This window comes from Curcuma longa, chromosome 11 (genome assembly GCF_044706935.1).
Source record: "Curcuma longa cultivar G26 ecotype Majalengka, Jawa Barat chromosome 11, ITB_CL_G26_1.1, whole genome shotgun sequence".
Taxonomy (NCBI): Eukaryota; Viridiplantae; Streptophyta; class Magnoliopsida; order Zingiberales; family Zingiberaceae; genus Curcuma; species Curcuma longa.
In genome coordinates, this window is record NC_133871.1 from 15,818,115 (window position 1) to 15,837,418 (window position 19,304).

The 19,304-nt window shown below is 42.1% G+C and overlaps 4 protein-coding genes across 5 annotated transcripts; 1 reads left to right on the top strand and 3 right to left on the bottom strand.

Moving 5' to 3' along the window:
• Positions 1 to 2: 2 nt before the first annotated feature.
• Positions 3 to 3,743, bottom strand: LOC141838996 (4-coumarate--CoA ligase 3-like). The gene is made up of 5 exons (XM_074726634.1): positions 2,650 to 3,743; positions 2,296 to 2,494; positions 593 to 806; positions 357 to 459; positions 3 to 264 (listed from the first exon to the last, which is right to left on the bottom strand). Exons 1-5 carry the CDS (start codon positions 3,643 to 3,645, stop codon positions 148 to 150), a joined length of 1,629 nt encoding a protein of 542 aa, XP_074582735.1. The 5' UTR covers positions 3,646 to 3,743; the 3' UTR covers positions 3 to 147.
• Positions 3,744 to 6,090: 2,347 nt separating this feature from the next.
• Positions 6,091 to 6,816, bottom strand: LOC141837210 (fasciclin-like arabinogalactan protein 14). Its single transcript, XM_074724653.1, has one exon. The coding sequence runs from the start codon at positions 6,814 to 6,816 to the stop codon at positions 6,091 to 6,093; it is 726 nt and encodes a 241-aa protein (XP_074580754.1).
• Positions 6,817 to 7,429: 613 nt separating this feature from the next.
• LOC141837213 (uncharacterized) lies at positions 7,430 to 9,858 on the bottom strand. The gene is made up of 3 exons (XM_074724654.1): positions 9,751 to 9,858; positions 8,065 to 8,577; positions 7,430 to 7,993 (listed from the first exon to the last, which is right to left on the bottom strand). The coding sequence occupies exons 1-3, from the start codon at positions 9,856 to 9,858 to the stop codon at positions 7,430 to 7,432; spliced, it is 1,185 nt and encodes a 394-aa protein (XP_074580755.1).
• A 261-nt stretch (positions 9,859 to 10,119) lies between these two features.
• On the top strand, positions 10,120 to 14,985 carry LOC141838994 (plasma membrane ATPase-like). Of its 2 annotated transcripts, none has more exons than XM_074726633.1 (16): positions 10,120 to 10,182; positions 10,818 to 10,937; positions 11,018 to 11,254; positions 11,342 to 12,103; positions 12,321 to 12,446; positions 12,531 to 12,635; positions 12,732 to 12,876; positions 12,954 to 13,118; positions 13,207 to 13,445; positions 13,527 to 13,559; positions 13,638 to 13,719; positions 13,797 to 13,957; positions 14,041 to 14,214; positions 14,320 to 14,502; positions 14,589 to 14,758; positions 14,842 to 14,985. In XM_074726633.1, the coding sequence occupies exons 1-16, from the start codon at positions 10,132 to 10,134 to the stop codon at positions 14,936 to 14,938; spliced, it is 2,850 nt and encodes a 949-aa protein (XP_074582734.1). In that variant the 5' UTR covers positions 10,120 to 10,131; the 3' UTR covers positions 14,939 to 14,985. The 2 variants fall into 2 exon arrangements, with proteins under 2 accessions (XP_074582734.1, XP_074582733.1); XM_074726632.1 differs by having other exon boundaries at positions 10,132 to 10,182; positions 13,797 to 13,961; positions 14,027 to 14,214.
• Positions 14,986 to 19,304: the final 4,319 nt, after the last annotated feature.

Sequence of the window (19,304 nt, forward strand, 5' to 3'; positions counted from 1 at the left end):
ATTTAACGAATAGGTCTTATCATTCAACAAATGCATGCACGCACGGTCAATGTAATACAAACTCAATTTGTATAGCAAATAATAAAAGCACGGAAGAAATTAAAGGTTTAAGATGATGATGTATTTGTGACATCGAAATGGATGGCATCATGGAAAAAGAACTGCTAGCTTTGCTCTGAGATCCTTTCTCAAAATTTTACCGGAGGGCGCCTTCGGAATGGCATCTGTAAAGAGAACCTTGTTGATCCTTTTGTAGAACACCACCTGAGAGAGTCGGACTCGGAGTTTGATTAACATGCTTCAAATATGATGAAAAGATCAAAAAGATGATAAGAAAGTTTGGTCTTTAGTAGTACCTGCTTGGAAATGTATTGCTTGATCTCATCCTCAGTGATTTGTGACCCATTCGATCGCACAACAAAAGCAACAGGAACTTCCCCTGCTGCTTCATCTTTCATCCTGCAAACCACAAGTCACCAAGAGCGTTGTGAGTTGTGACTGCCAATCACGACCATGACTTTTTCAACATCAATAACATGAAATATGTCTCAAACAATTACAGAAACTATTAAGTTTTCAGTCCAGGACTCACTGGACTACCGCAGCATCGGCAATGTTTGGATGGGTGATAAGTAGTGCTTCAAGCTCTGCCGGGGCTACCTGGAACCCTTTGTATTTGATTATCTCCTTCAACCTATCGACGATGAAGACCTCATCGTCATCATCCACGAAGCCGATATCTCCTGTGTGTAGCCAACCATCCTTGTCTATGGTGTTGTTTGTGGCCTCTGCATCATTGATATAACCTGCACAATTCACCAATTCAAACCAAGGTAACACCAATCAAAAATAATTGGAACAGCCTTCTTTTCGGAAACTCAAATTTTCTGGTGTAATTCTCAATGTAATTTTGGCACCACAAAGTGAAGGATGTGTTGATGGTGTTATGGGTGTCAAAAGCTGGTATGATCCTAATTCTACATATCACTACCACACTAAATTTTAAGTAAACAAGTTCAAGCTAAAAAGATCCACATATTTAATTAATTATTTATTAGTAATTATAAAGATATGATATAATAGTATATATAACACATCATACAACCATGTGATTATATTTTTAGTTTTTACATAATTAAGTTGAGTCAATGAAACACGTTTATATCCTGTCAACTCAAGATTATTCTCTTGGATTAAATAAAGAAAACAACTCAACTCAACAGAGTTCAGATCCATCATAGAAATAACTCCTAAATAGACTGATTGAATCGGTCAAACAGGTTAGTCCAATCAAAGAATATATGATATCAAAACGTTTCAGTAAGCAAGACCTGTTTGGATGCCAAGATCAGTAACAGATAAATGAAAGTCAGATTCAAGGTGAGCAATTAGCTATTAAGACACACCTACCCTACCAACCGGCACCAAATATTGATACATATATGACGACCTAACCTGTGCAGAGTGTGTGGCACGCATGCTCCATGTGATGTGAACCATCCTGATAATCATGCAAAACAATGGTGGACCAGCACAAACTTAAAAGCTAGTGCATCAAGTTCGTATGCCTCCAAGTTAAGATTATTTATGGGATAAGCGAGTTGGCCATATGATTTGGTTAAGTAAACAACAAGGGTGGACCAGATGCTATCATGATGTGATCATGCACTCTAGCTTCAGAAAAAAAAAGCAATTTCTTGATCAATTAACTAGTTCATTCTAGCAGAAACTTTTTTAGGTTGCTGCTGATTTAGGTTAGATTAGGTTAGGTTAGGTTAGGGGAGGGGAGGGTAAGTACCTAAGACACATATACATGAACTATAAATCTCCTCCATTGCAACTTCTTCACTGGAATATAGTTGTCAGAGAGTAGGTTCAACTAAAATAAGAAGGTACTTACTAAATCTTATTTATCATCCGAAGTAACTAATCTATTATGGACTAGCAATTCTATTAGAAATTCATTAATTGATCATAACATGTCGCATGCAAATCATATTTTATACATGTTATTTGCCGTGTCAAGGCTTTCCATGTGAAAGTTGACAAGTCAACGTGTACAGGGTTGGTGGAAGAACTGGACCAATCTAATTAAAGAAAAGTTTCTCGGGGCGATGCCAAGAGCGCACATGAAATTTGAAGGATTATTGTTTGCGTTCCTGATCATAACGCGCATATCGACAACAAGGCAAAGGAACCAAGAAACTAACAAACGAACAGCTTGTAGAGAGACACATGAATGACTCCATAATTGATTGATTATTATGCTACGGGCGAAGATCAAAGAGATGGAACCTTTCATGATTTGGGATCCGCGGATGCAGATCTCGCCGCGCTGGTTGCGCCCTAGCGAGGCGCCGGTCTCAGGGTCTACGATCTTCATCTCCGCGTTCCGCACCACGGTGCCGCACGCGCCGGACTTCACTTCGAGCGGCTCTTTCGCGAACGCCAGGCACATCGATAGCACCGGCCCTGCCTCCGTCATTCCATAACCCTAGCAAATTTCAAATTTGAATCACATCGCCCAACAAACAACGCACGCTTATTTTTTTTTTCTTTCCCAAATTAGTTAAAATAACCAAAAATTAATAGTCGATCGAAATGGTGTCGGTGTGGTGTGCGCCCCCACTAAAGGCAATAATGACTCACCTGCCCCAGCCGCGCGTTGGGGAGCTTCGCCATGAACTTCTCCTCGAGCTCCTTGCCCATCGGCGCCGCGCCGGACATCACCATCCGTACGGAGGACAGGTCGTACCCGTCCATCAGCGGGCTCTTTGCCAGCTCCAGCACGATGGGCGGCACCACGGGAGCGACCGTCACCTTGTACCGCTGCACCAGCTGCAGCAGCGCCGCCACCTCGAACCGCCGCATGATGAGGATGGAGGCCCCCACCCGGAGCCCGCAGAGGAGCACCGAGTTGAGCGAGTAGATGTGGAACAGCGGCAGCACGCACAGGAGCACGTCGTCTTCGTGGAAGTACAGATTGGGGTTGTCGCCGTCCACCTGCTGCGCCACGCTTGTGATTAGACTCCGATGCGTCAGCATCACGCCCTTGGGCAGCCCCGTGGTGCCCGACGAGTACGGTAGCGCCACCACGTCGTCGGGATCGATCTCCACGGCAGGCAGTTCCCCGGCGTCCGCCCCAAGAAGCTCCGCGAAGCGGCTGCAGCCGGCACCTCCGTCACCGTCCACCGTCACGATGGCCACGCGGCGCTCCTCTGCGAACTCACGAATCTTCTCCACGTAGCACGACTCCGTGACGATGAGGCGGGCCCCCGCAGCCGCCGCCTGCTTATGGATCTCGCCAGGGGTGTAGAAGGGATTGGCAGTGGTGGCGATAGCCCCGGCGTGGGACGCGGCGAGGAAAGCGATCACGAACTCCGGGGAATTGCGGAGAAGGATCATGAACACGTCACCCCGGCCGACGCCAGCCCGGATAAGCCCCGCGGCGAAGCGGCGCGCCGCGGCGTCAACCTCCGCGTAGGTGAGCACATCCCCGGACGCGCCGTCGATGATGCACGGCCGGTCCGCGAACTCGGGGAGCCGCTCGAAGCAATAGGCGTGCAGGGGAATGTCGTTCTTGATCTCGATGTCCGGCAGCTTGGACCGGAAAATAACCTCCTCCTCCACCGCGATCGAACCCATCCTGAGACAATTCCCTCGGCAGCCGACAACACTACTAGCAGCAGCGGTAGAAGACGAAGAGAGAAGAAGCTTGATTGCCTCAGGTCAATGAGCTGAGTTCTCTTCTCTCCCCTGGGGGCATACGCAAGGGCAGAGGTGTAATATAGCCGGTGGCGACGGTTGGTGAACCTTGAAAGCGACGTGGACGGCGTTAGATACCGTCGAAAGGTTGACTTGTCAATGGGCAAAGCCTGGGCCGTTTCTGTGTTCACGGCGTCGGCCGGTTGGGCGCAGGCGCACATCGAGCGCGCGATCAGTGCCAACGATTTGCGACAATTGAGGCCGAGTCAGAGCGGCTTGTGTTGATCAAGTCCGACTTTGACACGGTCGTAACTCGATCGTGACCAGATGTGAATTGCGTCAGCAGATACAACACGTAAAGTTAATAAGTAGACGTGCAGCCTTCGACCATGAAATTTTCCACTAAATGGAATGGTTTGGTTGGAATTGGTGTAAGTCGCAACTAATTAGGTGGTAATTATTGGTAGGTGAGCTCAAAGCTGTCAAAACCAACCGCTAACGAGCGATGACAAGACGACTTTTCCTCATTTTTATTTTTTAATATATATATATTTATATTTATATATTTATATATATATATATAAACATGTTCTTTCGTTCAGCTCTATATTTTGTGGTTCACAATTTAATTATTAAAAGCGTGCATAGCGTTGGGAATTTGATAAGGCATGATGGATGACACGACGACTTTGTCAGACGACTTAAATAAAAAATAAAATAAAATTGGCAAAATGCAAAGGACAATCAAAATGTAAGAAAAATGGACAATTTAGACATAATCCTAACATTTATTATATTCACACTGTAACCACAATTATCATAATTTTTATTATTTCATAATTATTAACATTATGTATTATATTATCATATTTGTCATAATAATTATTGCATCCCTCCCAGCGACCATGACGGTCCAACTTCCTTGACCGCGATATGTCGCTTCATGTTAAATTATTGTCAATAAGTTAATTGTCATCAGACATCTAGTCTCTAATTAAACCAAATTTGGTAATTCAAATTTGTACAGATTTGAGACCTCAATATGAAAATTTTATTGTCAATGTGACGTCCATTAAATTTTAAGAAGATGTGCTCGATTAGTATACTTTAACTTGTTTTATTAGAAGATTATAAATCACGAGAAATTTGTGAAATTTATGATTTGAAATGATTGAATTGTGATGTTGATTTTATGATAATCAAGTTGATTAAGTCTTAAGTCTCAAAAGATTGATTGAAATTTGAATAAGGATGATATATAAATTGGTTTGCATTATGTAATGAGGGACTTCATAAATCATAAGTAAAAGATAAGATGTGGTGGAAGTATCATAATTCTTAGTGTTTATATAATTCAAAATTCTTATTGTTTATATAGTTATTTAAATTGTATACTATCGCTATATTCGTTTTAATAGTTTTGATATGCCAGTTAGATAATTTGTATAATTATGTCTATATGCTACAATAACAAATCAATTAAACAATTATTTCTCTCTTGTTTTTTATTATTATACATAGAAATTACATTAACAACAACAACCAAAAAAAAAAAAAGAAAAAGAAAAGAAAAGAAACATGACTCATAGACAGAAAGCGCCCAAGAGGACGGCAAGAATGGCCACAGCCACACTTGTCACTCCTGTCACGCCCTGCGACTCCCCCTGTGTCTCCGAGGTTCTTGGAGGCGATGTAGGATCAAGTGTCGTCGAAGTCGGGTTGGTTTCACTCGGCATCGACTCGGAAGGTGGTTTCGTGATCAGCCGCCGACTAGCCGACGGGGTTAAGCTAGATGGCAATCTAACGATCCCGCCGGGAAACTCCGGCGAAACCGGTTCCATCTCCGGCATTCGCGGAGCAACTGGCGACGAAGCAGGGCCCATCCGCGGTGGCTTCCGTGGCGGCTCTGCGCCAGGTGGCAATCTGCCGGAGGAAGTCGGTGATTCTGTGGGCTCCATTCTCTGTGATCCGGCAGGCGCTACGCCTGGTGCCGACCGCTGAAATGGCCACCTGAATCGGGTGGGCGCCATGTTGGGCGGCCACAGCGGCTGAACAGGTGCCATTGCCGGTAGCTGCGGTGACGTCGGCCCCATGCTTGGTTCCCTGCGCGGTGGAATATCAGGCGTAAGCTGCGATGGTGGTCCAGTGGGTCCCATGACGATCGGCCCACCCGGTGGCCACTTCCGCAGAGCCGGTGCCATTCCGGGCGAAAGTGGTGCCAGCCGCGATGTCCGAGGCGGCGGCCCGATGTGCGGCCGGGTCGGTTGCGTAGGCGCGATGTTGGGTGACGCAGCAGGCGGCGCTTGTTCGGCAACCGGGCTCGGCGTCGGTGGGGAAGCGTTAGGTGGCAACGTTATATAAGGCCACGTAGGCATATCGGTTTGTTCAGGCGCTACGATTGGCGGCGACTCGCCGGATGTACTTGGAGAAAACGGCGTCTTGGAAGGAGTCAGCGGATCCTCTGGATCCGGAGATGCCGGCATTATCGTTGGCCCCGAATGTTCTGGAGGCAACGTGGTCGGTGTCGCATCGCTTGGCGTCGGCGATTCCGCGGAACGCTCTGCCGCCGTCGGACCAAGCACCGCCCGTCTCAGGAGGGAAAATGACGTTACTGATCTGTAGCACGGAGATTGATTGAGGTAGCGTCACCAAGACCTTGACGAAGTAGGATCCCGGAGGGGAGCCAGGCACTGCGGAGCTGATCGCGACGCGGCCGCCTTTGTTGACATCAGTAATGTTGAGGAAGCCGTCGAGGCCGGAGGCCCGTCCGGAGGCTTGGAAGAGCGTGGTGAGGATGGCGGTGTGAGTCGACATCCTGCGGAGCCTGGTGGCGTCCAAGTAGTCGAGGATGACGTGGAGGGAGAGGATCTTCCTCAGTACGTCGTCGGGTTGGTCGGACATGGCAGCGATGGGCAATCCGCTGTTCTCGACGGCGAGGACGGTGACGCCGCCCTTCCGGGTGTTGATCTCGCCGGCGAGGCGAGTGCGGGCGAGGAGATAAGTAAAGGTGGAGAACTCAGAGAACTGCGAGAGGATGCTAGTGACGTCGAAGGCAGAGGCCGCAACAGAACAGAAGAGCAAATAATGGAGAAGTAGGAAGAGACGAGCCATGGAAACCGAAGAATTGAATGGTTATGGAGAATGAGATGGCTGAGTGCAAAGTCTTGTGGAAGGAATTCGATATATTTAATCGAAGAAGAAGCGATTAGTTGAGAATTTAAGTCGATGATTGGCTAGCTATAAATGGAATCTTCCATTTGCAACAAACAGGGAGGGAACACTCGAACTAAGAGGACGAGAGCAGAAGAAGGGGAAGTGAGGGAGAGACAACAAGTGATTGATCTGGTAAATCACTGTGTCGTCGTCTAGTGGAAGTTTGACCATTTCTTTTGGGTTTCACAATTAATCAAAGCAACTTGTTCATATTTTTGGATCATATAAGAGCATATTAATGGCTTTCCTAATTAAATTGCTACTTTGAAATATCTCATTATCGTCGACTGAACAAAAATTGCACCAATCCTCTTCTGAAATTCCAATTGACATGATCAAACAAACATGAAGAAACCTCAAATTACTTTGTCCTGGTTTGCCATTTCCTTGTTGTGGCTGGCTGTTAAACTTGGTTTTGTTTATGAAGACAGATAAACATGCATTTGGTCAGCCATTGGCCACTGAATTCGATCAAAGATGATCGATCATAAACGATCGAGAAAATCTATTTCTATCGTGCGAAAAAACGGTTTGGATTTCTGACGAGATGCAAGCAGCAGCTTTTGTGCAGTCCTTTGCAACCTTTAATGGAAGTGCTCCAGATGTAGTCTCTGCCATCGGCCGCCGCCGTCGTGCACTTCATCCCCGCAACGTGTATCCCCTGCAATTCAAGACTCTTCCCGGCCGCGGCCTCTCCGGCGGCTGACTCGAGCAGTCCGATCATAGGCTCTCCCACCGCCTCGTAGCTCTCCTTCGGATCCCTGATCTGAATCAGCACCACTAGAACAACGCGGTCCTTGTTCGCCATCGCCGCCTTGTCCGTATTCTCCTCCGCCACGTCGTTACCGCTGGCGCCGGTTCCCATCTGTATCCGAAGCCCTTCCATCGCCAAACTTTCCATCTTATCAATCGCGCTCAGCAGCAGAGCCTCCATGAAGTCATCCTCCGATCCCTCCACCACTTTCTTCCCCCTGATCTCCCCCGATCGGTGCGGGCTCACGTCTTGCAACGACATCGATTCCTCCAAGTACTTGCACACTTCCTCCCTCTTGCACAAAGCCATGCCATGCAAAACCTGTGCCACAATAACTAGTTTACTGCCCGCGCATTATATGAAACATCGAACATACGGTAAATGGATCTCACCTCCTCAACGGTCACGGCGTTCTCGGCCACCATCGGCGTCGAAACCTGCATGACCAAGCTCCCCCACGGCCGGCCGAGCTTCTTGATCTTATGGAGGTAGCTTCCGTCTTGGAGCCTCAGCATATCATGATGGTCTTCTTCTCGCACCGCCGAGTTCTTCAGGGACTCCGCGAAGCGCAACTCCGCCGCGAGCCGCTGGTTGAGGTTGTGTATCTCCCGCTCCAGCTGCTTCGCTCTGTGCCAGTAGGCGTGCGCCGCGGCCTCGCCGTCTCCGAAGAGGGACGACAGCGGCGCCGGCCGCGGTTGCGGCGGGTGCGAAGAGGAGGAGGAGGAGGGTTTAGGAGCGAGCGGTGGGAAGGGGAGGCGGTCGGGCGTCGGAGGGAGAAGCAGCACCGGAAACAGCCGGTCGATGCCACCGCTGCGGCGGGCTTTGTGTTCTTGTTCTGGTTGCACCGGCGGCTCTCCTTCCTCTCCATTGTTATGACCTATTTTGTTGTATTTTAGTTTGTATTTCTAGCAATTGAATTAATCATAAATTAGTGAATTTTTATCTTTAAATGTAAGAAATAAAATAGAATTTGTCGATAAGATAGAAATCAGTTCAGTTTGACTAATCCATTTTCATTTTTTTTATATTTTATCCTTTTTGAATTGAAGAAGTTGAATTACTGTGTTGATATAAAGTTATTCAAATTTCAAATTACTTTGAATCAGTCTCCATCGACTTTAAGTTCATATATTTTTAAAAAATATATAAAATATTCTTTTGAAAAAAATTAAAATATTTGTTTTAAACTCGGGCATTAAAGTCTATAAATCTTAGTCTTAAATGGTAAAATGAATCTAGATATTTTAAACCCTTATCTCTTGTACACATCTAATAATATTTTTAACTCTTCCATGAATACATGATAAATCTAGATGGATAACAAATTATTTAATAATTTATTAAGATAAAAATTTAAAAAGAATACCCTTTATTTTTATTATCATTAAAAGGGGTTTTATTTTGTAATTTCAAAATACCATTATTCTAAATATTATTATAGTAATTTTAATTAAAATTAAAGAATAATTTTGGCAAAAACTATATTAGTTTTAATTAGGGGTGAATAAAAATTTAATTAAATCGAATAAACTGAACAAATCAATCAAATTTAAAAATTCAAGTCGGTTATTTAAGATTTTTATTATTTTTTCTAAAAAATCAATTAATTTACTTAATTTGTTTTAAAATTTTATATTAGTCAAATAGAATAAATTGAATAATTAAAAATAAAAAATAATTTATAAATTCTTAAATAAGTAAACTTATAAATCCTTAATTAATTGATAATTTTTTTATAATATTTAAAAATTTTAATTAGTTTAATTAATTTAATTAAAAATTAAATTAATTAATATTTGATCGATTAAATTTATTTATTTTTATTTAAAATTTTTGATGTAATTAATTAAAAAAATAATTTAAATTTTGATTAATTTAATTAGATTAAATTTAATTTTAATTAAATAATTCTAACGATTTGATCAAACATTAATGAGATGTTGTTTAAATAGTTTAAGTCTAAATATTTATCAAATTGCCATCAGAATCTATCCTTAGCCCATCCACCACTCCAACTGTTCTTGAATATTCTTTCCCGCAGAATCCAGTTAACTCTACAGCGCCTGCGTGTCCCGCACAGATCCCCACGTCACATTTCTCGCGGCAGGATCAGGATGGACAGCCTTCGTCAGCCCATCCTGTAAACGGACGGTTGCGATCCATCCACCTTGCAGGCCGGCGAGCATATCCGTGCTCTGTAGCGGAAGTAACTGCCAATTGTCCGCCGGAATATACACCGGCTAAAGGAAAAGCCGCTATTATGCGGTCACCTGAACAAACGATTCGCTGCTTCGCCGTGAATTAGAAAAGAACGAACCCTGTCCTGAACAAAGCAGGCGATCCTTGGCGCCGAGGACGGCGGACTATAAATAAGGACCGGTGAATAGTCGTTCGCTGCCCTTTCTCTCCCTCGCTCGTTCCCTCCTCCTCCTCCTCCTCCTTCTTCTTCTGCTTCTTCTATGGGTGATGCAAGAAGCTTGGAGGCTATCAAGGATGAGACCGTCGATCTGGTAATCCATAAAGTGAAAGCTTCCTCTATCTTTTCTTGTTCTTCTTCGATACATTTAAGTGGTGCTGATGCGCAGATACTGAAACTTGCAGTGCGATTCTTAATTTCTAATTATTCTCCAGCTAGGTCGTTTGGTTTTGATCTATTTTCTCTTAATTGCATGGAGAAGCAATTCTGTAAGTAATAATATAATACGAGTTATGAACATGGAAATGGAAGCTGGAAGAAGTGATTAAGAAGAGTTGTTCTAATTTTCATTCTTAAATCAGCTTCACTCTCGTGGTTAATCTTTACTATAAAACATTTGATTATATCTTGCTCGTCGCTTTCATTAGCAATCCTTCTGTCCAAGTAAGCATAACCAATGATGAGTTCTTAATAATATATAAATATTTTTTTTTAAAAAAAAGGTTCTTTTTCACTTTAAAAACACTTTAATTATTAATGTCACGTACGGACCGGTGGCATTGATTTGGTTGGCGGTGTCGCTGGCTTTGCTTTAAACTGGCAATCACGAGCAGATGGGTGGCTTTACGCCGTCGATTCACGCGGCCGCCGCCGTCACGAGAATCTCCGGAAAAGCCATAGCGATCGAATGAAAGTCGCAGCTTTTCTAATGGGTGCTTGTGGTTGCAGGAGCACATCCCGATTGACGAGGTGTTCGAGCGGCTCAAATGCACGAGGGAGGGGCTCAGCTCCGTGGAAGCCCTGAGTCGGCTCAAAATCTTCGACCTCAACAAGCTCGAGGAGAAAAAGGTGGTTCCTCGCCTTCCGCCGCCTCTTTCTTTCCATTCGTAGCGCTGGTGCTGATCGCAGGACGGATTTATGGGCTGCAGGAGAGCAAGATCCTCAAATTCTTGGGCTTCATGTGGAACCCGCTTTCGTGGGTCATGGAGATGGCTGCCATCATGGCCATCGCCCTGGCCAATGGCAACGGGGAGCCGCCGGACTGGCAGGACTTCATCGGAATCGTCATGCTTCTTCTGATTAACTCCACCATCAGCTTCATCGAGGAGAACAATGCGGGCAACGCCGCCGCAGCTCTCATGAGTCAACTCGCCCCCAAAGCGAAGGCAAACCTTAGTCTTGTCTCTTTTCCTGATCGCCTCTCCCCCAAAGCAATCAACTTTGCGATGATCCTTGTTCGCATCTCTCATTAGGTGCTGAGGGACGGCCGGTGGCAGGAGGTGGAGGCTGAGATTCTCGTGCCCGGGGACGTCATCAGCATCAAGCTCGGCGACATCGTGCCCGCCGATGCCCGGCTCCTTGAGGGAGATCCCCTCCGGGTCGACCAATCCGCATTGACCGGGGAGTCGATGCCGGTGAACAAGTACCCGGGCGATGAGGTCTACTCCGGTTCCACGTGCAAGCAGGGGGAGATCGAGGCCGTCGTCATCTCCACTGGTGTCCGCACCTTCTTCGGCAAGGCGGCACACCTCGTTGACATCACCAACGAGGTGGGGCACTTTCAGAAGGTGCTTACCGCCATTGGCAACTTTTGCATCTGCTCCATTGCCTCGGGCATTATCGTCGAAGTCATCGTCATGTATCCGATCCAGCACCGCCGGTACAGGGACGGCATCAACAACCTGCTGGTGCTCCTGATCGGGGGCATCCCTATCGCCATGCCCACGGTGCTGTCGGTGACCATGGCCATCGGCTCTCACAGGCTATCCGAGCAGGGCGCCATCACCAAGCGGATGACCGCCATCGAGGAGATGGCGGGCATGGACGTCTTGTGCAGCGACAAGACCGGAACGCTCACTCTGAACAGTCTGACTGTGGACAAGAACCTGATTAAGTTATTCGTGGAGGACGTAAACAAGGACAAGGTGGTGCTGCTGGCAGCAAGAGCCTCGCGCATTGAGAACCAGGATGCCATCGACGCCGCCATGGTCAAGATGCTCTCTGACCCAAAGGAGGTATGGTTCTACTTCCTTTCCATCTTGACACTGTTCAACAGAATAATAATCCAAAGAATAATAGAGGACAAGACATTCAAATCCATGAAAAATGCATCTCTCCTATCCAAGTCGATGATCTGCACAATAGCGAACAATTACACTAGAACATTTTTTTTCTTTCTTTTCCTACAGACTGCTTTTAGAACTTCACTGTAATCTGCTGTCTCATAAATAGGCCAGAGAAGGAATAAAAGAAGTACACTTTCTCCCGTTCAATCCTGTCGACAAGAGAACTGCTCTTACCTACATCGACAACGCAGATGGAAAGTGGTACCGTGTAAGTAAAGGGGCACCCGAGCAGGTATAGTTCATCACTCCACCTGTCTCAGTTCATATTTTTCATCATTTGGCATTAATGGTTTGATGATTCCTCATTCGGGAATAGATTCTTAACCTTTGCAACTGCAACGAGGAAGTCCGCAAAAGCGTACACGCTGTGATCAATAGATTTGCTGAACGAGGACTTCGCTCACTAGCTGTTGCCACACAGGTTCTCCTGTTCTTGGCAGTTTTTGCCTGGCTTGACAAATGCTCCTTTCTTAGTTGGTTTATATATATACATATAGATTTTCTCCCTTTGCTGCAGGAGATCCCAGAGAAGTCGAAGGATGCTGCTGGAGGGCCTTGGCAATTTGTTGCATTGATGCCTCTGTTTGATGCTCCACGCCATGACAGTGCCGATACCATACGCAAGGCCCTGGACCTTGGCGTCAACGTGAAGATGATAACCGGCAAGTTGGATCCTTTACCCTATCTTGATCTGTAGTAAATTTAATCAATTTAGTCACGAAGTTATTTTTCTACTCAGGCGACCAGCTTGCTATCGCAAAGGAAACTGGTCGAAGACTTGGAATGGGAACAAATATGTATCCTGCCTCTGCCTTGTTCCATCAGAATAGGGATGCCTCAAATCCTGAGTTTTCTGAAGATGATTTAATAGAAAAAGCTGATGGATTTGCTGGAGTCTTTCCTGGTTGGCCTGACTTTTTCTGGTTATCAAATTATCAAGTATGACCCACGATTGATCTTTATAATTGGTTCGCATCCTTTATATGAACTAGAACACAAGTATGAAATCGTGAGGAAGTTGAAGGAGAGGAAGCACATATGTGGAATGACAGGCGATGGGGTCAACGATGCTCCTGCTCTGAAGAAAGCAGACATTGGAATAGCTGTCGATGGTGCTACGGATGCTGCAAGAAGTGCCGCTGACATTGTCCTAACTCAGCCCGGGCTTAGCGTCATCATCAGTGCTGTTCTTACTAGCAGATCTATCTTCCAGAGGATGAAAAACTATACGGTAACTGCTAACGACGACTGTCACAGTGAATTTGTTTCTTTCTGCGTCAATGGTTTAGTTCTTTGATCCTTTGGGATGCAGATTTACGCTGTCTCCATAACCATTCGCATCGTTGTAAGTTACAGTCAAACTTTTGCCTTTGATACTGATGACGACTTTGCATCTAGTTACCTTCAAAACCTTAATTTGTAGCTCGGCTTTATGCTTATTGCCTTGATCTGGAAGTTTGACTTCTCACCCTTCATGGTCTTAATCATTGCCATCCTCAATGATGGTGAGAGATCAATTGACTTTTTAACTTTTTCTATTTCATCTCGTTTTCCCCTCTCTTGATTTGGTAACTACGTACAGGCACAATTATGACGATCTCGAAGGACCGTGTGAAGCCATCCCCAATGCCTGATAGTTGGAAATTGAAAGAGATATTTGCTACCGGCGCTGTGTTCGGCAGTTTTTTGGCTTTGATGACTCTTATTTTCTTCTGGGCCATGAGAGACACCAACTTTTTCTCGGTGAGCTATGGCCACTTCTGTTCCTGATCAAGAACTACTATATCTTGGCATAAGATAAGATTGACGCAGTCATTCACATGCAGGATCATTTCAAAGTTAGATCATTGAGGAACAGTGATGAGGAGATGATGTCTGCTTTATACCTTCAAGTCAGTATAATTAGCCAAGCTCTTATATTTGTTACGCGCGCACGCAGTTGGTGCTTTGTCGAACTGCCTGGGCTTCTCTTAGTCGCTGCCTTTGTTGGTGCTCAACTGGTAAGAAATAAACTTCCTGCATTCTCTTCTCTCTCGAGCAAAACTCTTTTAATTCGATGCCATGATTAGAGGTGTGAGATTTCTTTAATTTAATTTTTCTCACAGGTTGCTACTATCATAGCTGTTTATGCGAACTGGGGATTTGCAAGGATAAAAGGAATTGGGTGGGGTTGGACCGGTGTCATCTGGCTTTACAGTCTTGTTTCTTTCGTCCCTCTCGACTTGTTCAAGTTTTTTATCCGCTACATTCTTAGCGGAAAGGCTTGGAATAACCTCCTCGAGAAGAAGGCATATACACATATATATAGCACTCTGATTTGCTCTCGATGATCTTACTTTAAGATTTTTTTTTTTCGATACAAATGAAATCTCAGGTTGCTTTCACGACCAAGAAGGACTACGGCAGGGAAGAGAGAGAAGCTCGATGGGCTATGGCACAGAGAACACTGCACGGCCTTCATACGCTTGATCTGCCCGACAGAAGCAGTTACAAAGAACTCACTGAAATGGCCGAGCAAGCAAAGAGGCGAGCTGAAGTTGCGAGGTAGATAATTTAGCATTCACTATCACAAGAAAGACTAGGAACAATGATAGCAATCATCTGTTTAATACTTTAATCGATTGCAGGTTTCGTGAGATGCAAACGCTCAAGGGACACGTTGAATCAGTGTTCCAGCTGAAAGGGGTCGATGTTAACACGGTCCAGCAGCATCACACAGTATAACTACCACACCACAGTCGAAACAAGTCCTTGTTACCCCCATTAATTACTTGAAGCAAATGTTGCAGCAAAGCTACTGCTCTACTTTATTTCTAATTGATATTTGTCATTTTTACTGTCTTGCAACATTACTTTCCTCAAAATTGAGCCTAGCTTCGCCTCCTTTGTTACAATCCATTGATATCTCTGCTTATTCTTCAAAGTTCTATCCTTTCAACCATGGGAGGCACGCAGAGCCTTTGCAGAGAGGGCACCAGTTCTTGGACTTAAGCCACTGCTCTATGCATGTTGCATGATAGACATGCCTGCACGCCACCTCCCCCAATTCATCCCCCTCGACAAATTCTTCCTGATGAAAAAGATACAACACATGAATCCAAAAAAGAAAATAATAAACCAAATGTACGTTTTTATTTGTTAAATTATGTTATGCCTGACAAATGCTGCAAGTAACACAGTCTCTGATGGTGTATTTGCTTCTCTTCAAGTATTTGCTCAAGTCTTCTTCAGAGATGGCTGTGCTCACTGTTCCTATTCTCTCTCCCAGAGCTAGCAGTTCCTGCATGCTCATGGAAGAAAAATAAAAATTAGAGCATCGAAACAAGTCGTGGCGTCGAAGATTGAACTGACCTCATAACTCATGTAGTCGATGTCCATCCTCATGTCCCTGTATGGGTCGTAGATGTACCCGTGATTCTCATCTACGACATTATCGTCCTCCCATGGCACGTCGCTTGCTTGGAAGACGTCGTGGCTCGCAGGTGCTTCTTCCGAGTTTTGTAAAGTGGCGCATAGCTCTGTTTCACTCGCTTTTCTTGGGAGTTTCCTTCTTGCACCGCCCCGTGGGGTTCTCTCAGAGGCCATGGCGTCGACGACCTTGTAAGATTGAGTTTTAGATTTTCTCGGGGTGCACTCTCCGACATTTGCTCGGGGGCAATGCGCTGTGGTGCTTTCTTCAGGGTTTCTCGTGGCTCGCTCGCATGTTTTGCAGCCTGAGTTTGTATCAGCCAGTCGTCGTCGTCGATTACGGTTTCTTTCTCCAGTACTGTTCGTCGTCGATTTCTCGGTAAATGTAAAGCTTAAGCCAGTTGGCGTGAATAATATTCCAGAAGCTGTTCTTCTACCCAAAGACATGCCCATGAATCCAGAAGAGAAAAAAACTATATATGATGGGGGAAAAGAATGAATAAGATGCAAATTCTTACATGAATTCCAACAAAAACCAATTTTTTTAAAAAAAAAGTTTTTCAAAGAAAAAGAGGAGGAAATTGAAGAAACAATATACACCCTGATTGAACGTAACACTTTAATCAACAGCAATGATCTCCAATGGAGGAGCTTGGAGGAAGAAATTAGATCCTTCAACAGAAACTTTGATTCACTTAGAGAAAAAAAATGGAGATTCGGATGGGATGGAAAAAGGATAGAGATGTAGGATGCTGGATTATAGGATCTGTCCTTTGATGATTTTGATAAGGAAAAGGCACCTCGGATTGTTTAGATATTGACTTGGTATAGAATATATTTTATCTCATCATTCAAACATAATCAAACTAGAATTTTATGGAAAGATTTTTGTTATGATTGATTTAATCTCAATTTTAAAAAATGGATGACTTTTTCATAATATAGATAATAAGGATTTTTTTATTTTCTATCATAAAAATATAATTAGGGTTGAATAATTAGTTAATAATTGAATGATAAAATTGATAAAATCAAAATATAATATATAAATTTAAAATTTTTTAAAATAAATCAAACCGATAGAATTTTATCATAAAAATTGAAAAATTAAATCGATAAAAATTTGATTAATTTAGTCGATACTAATCTTTCTTTTTTTTATATTCTTGAACAGTCAAATCAGAAATTAAAATTTTAAAATTTTTCCTTAAATATTAATCTAACATTGATCAATTATTTATAATATAGTAGTCGATTGATTGATGTCAATTCGATTTAATTGATTTTTAAAATTTAAAATCAAGAAAATTTAAAATAATTAAGATTTAAAAAATAAAATAAAATTTTAAATAAATCAAATCAAAATTTTTAATTTGATTGATTTAGCTGATTAATTTTATTTAATCGATCTTTTGCTTACTATAATTCAAAAGTGACACAAGATTAATAATACAACTTGAAGATATAAATAAATCAATACCAATTGAAACAAATGGTTGTTTCGCAAACATGCCTCTTGTGGTGACAACAAACATTTAGGTCAAACGCGTGAAAGATACTCCTTCGCGAAATGATTGATATTCTATATATATGCAAAAAAACACAAACATAACTGCACAAAACTTCTAAAACAATTAAATAGTGATTATGATTAATACCTATTTAATTTGGTTTAATAAGAAGTTCCCTTTTACAAGATTTTTTTTTACTTGTCTACTGATCATAAAGTAAAGTAAATATAATTTGATAGTAATATAAGACTATATATTAAACAATAATCCACTAAAAATGATAACTTGTGAGAATTTAAATTATATTTTGTCTAATCTTTCTTTCTTTCTAGAACAATAACAAAACCTCAAGAGGGAATTAATTAAGATGCCTAACTTTGAAGGGCCTTCAGCGTTGGCTGTAGAAATTTGGGACGAAAGCATGGACGTATACAGGCGATCATTAAATTCCGGCCATCTTTTTTTTTTTTGTTTTTTTTGTCTGCTGTCATCTTAATTATTTTCACTAGTTCAATAATATTATTTTTCCGCTAACAACTAAAAGTACATTGATTTTTGCTGCCCGAGCATTGATGAGCTTTTGTTTTTAGCAGCCAAAGCTCTTTTTCCTAAGCCGCCATCAGTTTCTGCATCAATTAATCAAAAGCCTTTGCATTATGAACGAAACGGCTTTTAGCCTCCCTTTTCAGGTTCCGTCAATAAAGCATAGTCAAATTTTAGTAATATTCAAAATGAGCATATAATTTTTATATTAGAATTGTTACACTCCTTGATCCATCAATACGTGATCAATCCATGAGCTGTAGTAAAATTAATTCAATATTTTTAAAAAAAAAATAAAAAATTTTTTTTAGAATTTTAAAATTTAGAGATGGCATGACTTTAAAAAAATTTAAGTAGTACCATGTATTGCTCATAGATAGATAGATGAGTAGTATAATAATACTCATTTTTATATTTATCAAAATACATAAATATCATTTTTATATACCATTATATTCCTCTTATATTAATAATCATGTACCTATCCATAATTCATCAATTGAGTACTAAATTTTGTGTGTTCTTATTATGTGATATTAATCTAATGAGTTTGTGATAAAATATTTTTAAATTATAATATTTAAAAAAATAAACAACTCTCTCTTTAGACTATAGAATTCATATATGAAGGTATGATTATATTCATGATGATGATGTAACTGAGTGTCATATATTTTATTTGAATTATTTTTGAATTGAATTTTGATAAAAAATAAATATATTGATGATTTTAAAAATTTCAAAAACATTTTAAATCATGTTCATTACATCCCTAGCTAGAAGTCTCATGTAACCATCTAAGATGTTCATTTTTAAAATCTTTACAATCCTAAGACAATGACAAATTAAGTTTCCATGAAGGTGACATTGAAAGACCAGTTGGAACCTACCCCTGCTGCTGCTGAATTTGTCTGATGAGGAAAGTGACTAGGTTTCGTCAAAATCTTATAATTCTGGGTGGAGTTTGAAATCATCACACACATATATATATCCTTGTGCTGTGGCTTAATTAATCGTCTATTCCTCGTGTAAGCATGAAAGCCATATTTTTTTTCTTTTGTTCCATGGCAGAGGCAGATTTCAACCTTTGACCTGGTCTCGTATGCTATTTAGCCTTTAACATACATACATCATCTTGTTCCTTTCGCTCAAACAATTAACTTCCCTGATGCAATTATAACTGATCGATCATTAATTATTTGCGGTGTAAACTCACTGAATCTCTCCTTTCCACATGAAGATGAGTGGATCAGAGTTGAATGAGGACTTTTATTGCTTTCTACGTTGAATTCTTTAGCTCGTAGTCGTAGGGCATTTTTGACTAGTTTAATCGTTCCTGCAAAATGGATTGGACCTTAATTTATCGCCATGACTTGTGAAGAAATTAAACCTGACTTCTTTTCCATTTTTCCTTCTTCTGTTCTTGCTGTTCTTCATTTTAATTCAGGTTGTACTGGTAAGAGATCTTTGGACAGCTTAATTAGCAGTCACAAAACCTTATTGTTTTGAATTATTTTAAGAGAGTTTGTTTTCTTCTGCAAAACCTTATTGAAAATTCGAAACTAAACATAAGCATATCATTTCTTATAACATATTTCTAAGACCCAAATATATATATATATATACAT

Bases quoted from the DNA above. Each gene is read 5' to 3' on its own strand.
- LOC141838994 (XM_074726632.1), top strand. From the start codon at position 10,132: ATGGGTGATGCAAGAAGCTTGGAGGCTATCAAGGATGAGACCGTCGAT. The intron at 12,877-12,953 runs GCAAGTTGGATC...TTTTCTACTCAG, and splicing joins CAACGTGAAGATGATAACCG to GCGACCAGCTTGCTATCGCA. The intron at 13,962-14,026 runs GCTATGGCCACT...AGATTGACGCAG, and splicing joins CACCAACTTTTTCTCGGTGA to TCATTCACATGCAGGATCAT.
- LOC141837213 (XM_074724654.1), bottom strand. From the start codon at position 9,858: ATGCTCGCCGGCCTGCAAGGTGGATGGATCGCAACCGTCCGTTTACAG. The intron at 8,578-9,750 runs GTGCGGGACACG...TTCAATTGCTAG, and splicing joins GAAATGTGACGTGGGGATCT to AAATACAAACTAAAATACAA. The intron at 7,994-8,064 runs GTGAGATCCATT...ATTGTGGCACAG, and splicing joins ACGCCGTGACCGTTGAGGAG to GTTTTGCATGGCATGGCTTT.
- LOC141838996 (XM_074726634.1), bottom strand. From the start codon at position 3,645: ATGGGTTCGATCGCGGTGGAGGAGGAGGTTATTTTCCGGTCCAAGCTG. The intron at 460-592 runs GTGAGTCCTGGA...TGTGGTTTGCAG, and splicing joins GCCGATGCTGCGGTAGTCCA to GATGAAAGATGAAGCAGCAG. The intron at 265-356 runs GTACTACTAAAG...CGACTCTCTCAG, and splicing joins AGCAATACATTTCCAAGCAG to GTGGTGTTCTACAAAAGGAT.
- LOC141837210 (XM_074724653.1), bottom strand. From the start codon at position 6,816: ATGGCTCGTCTCTTCCTACTTCTCCATTATTTGCTCTTCTGTTCTGTT.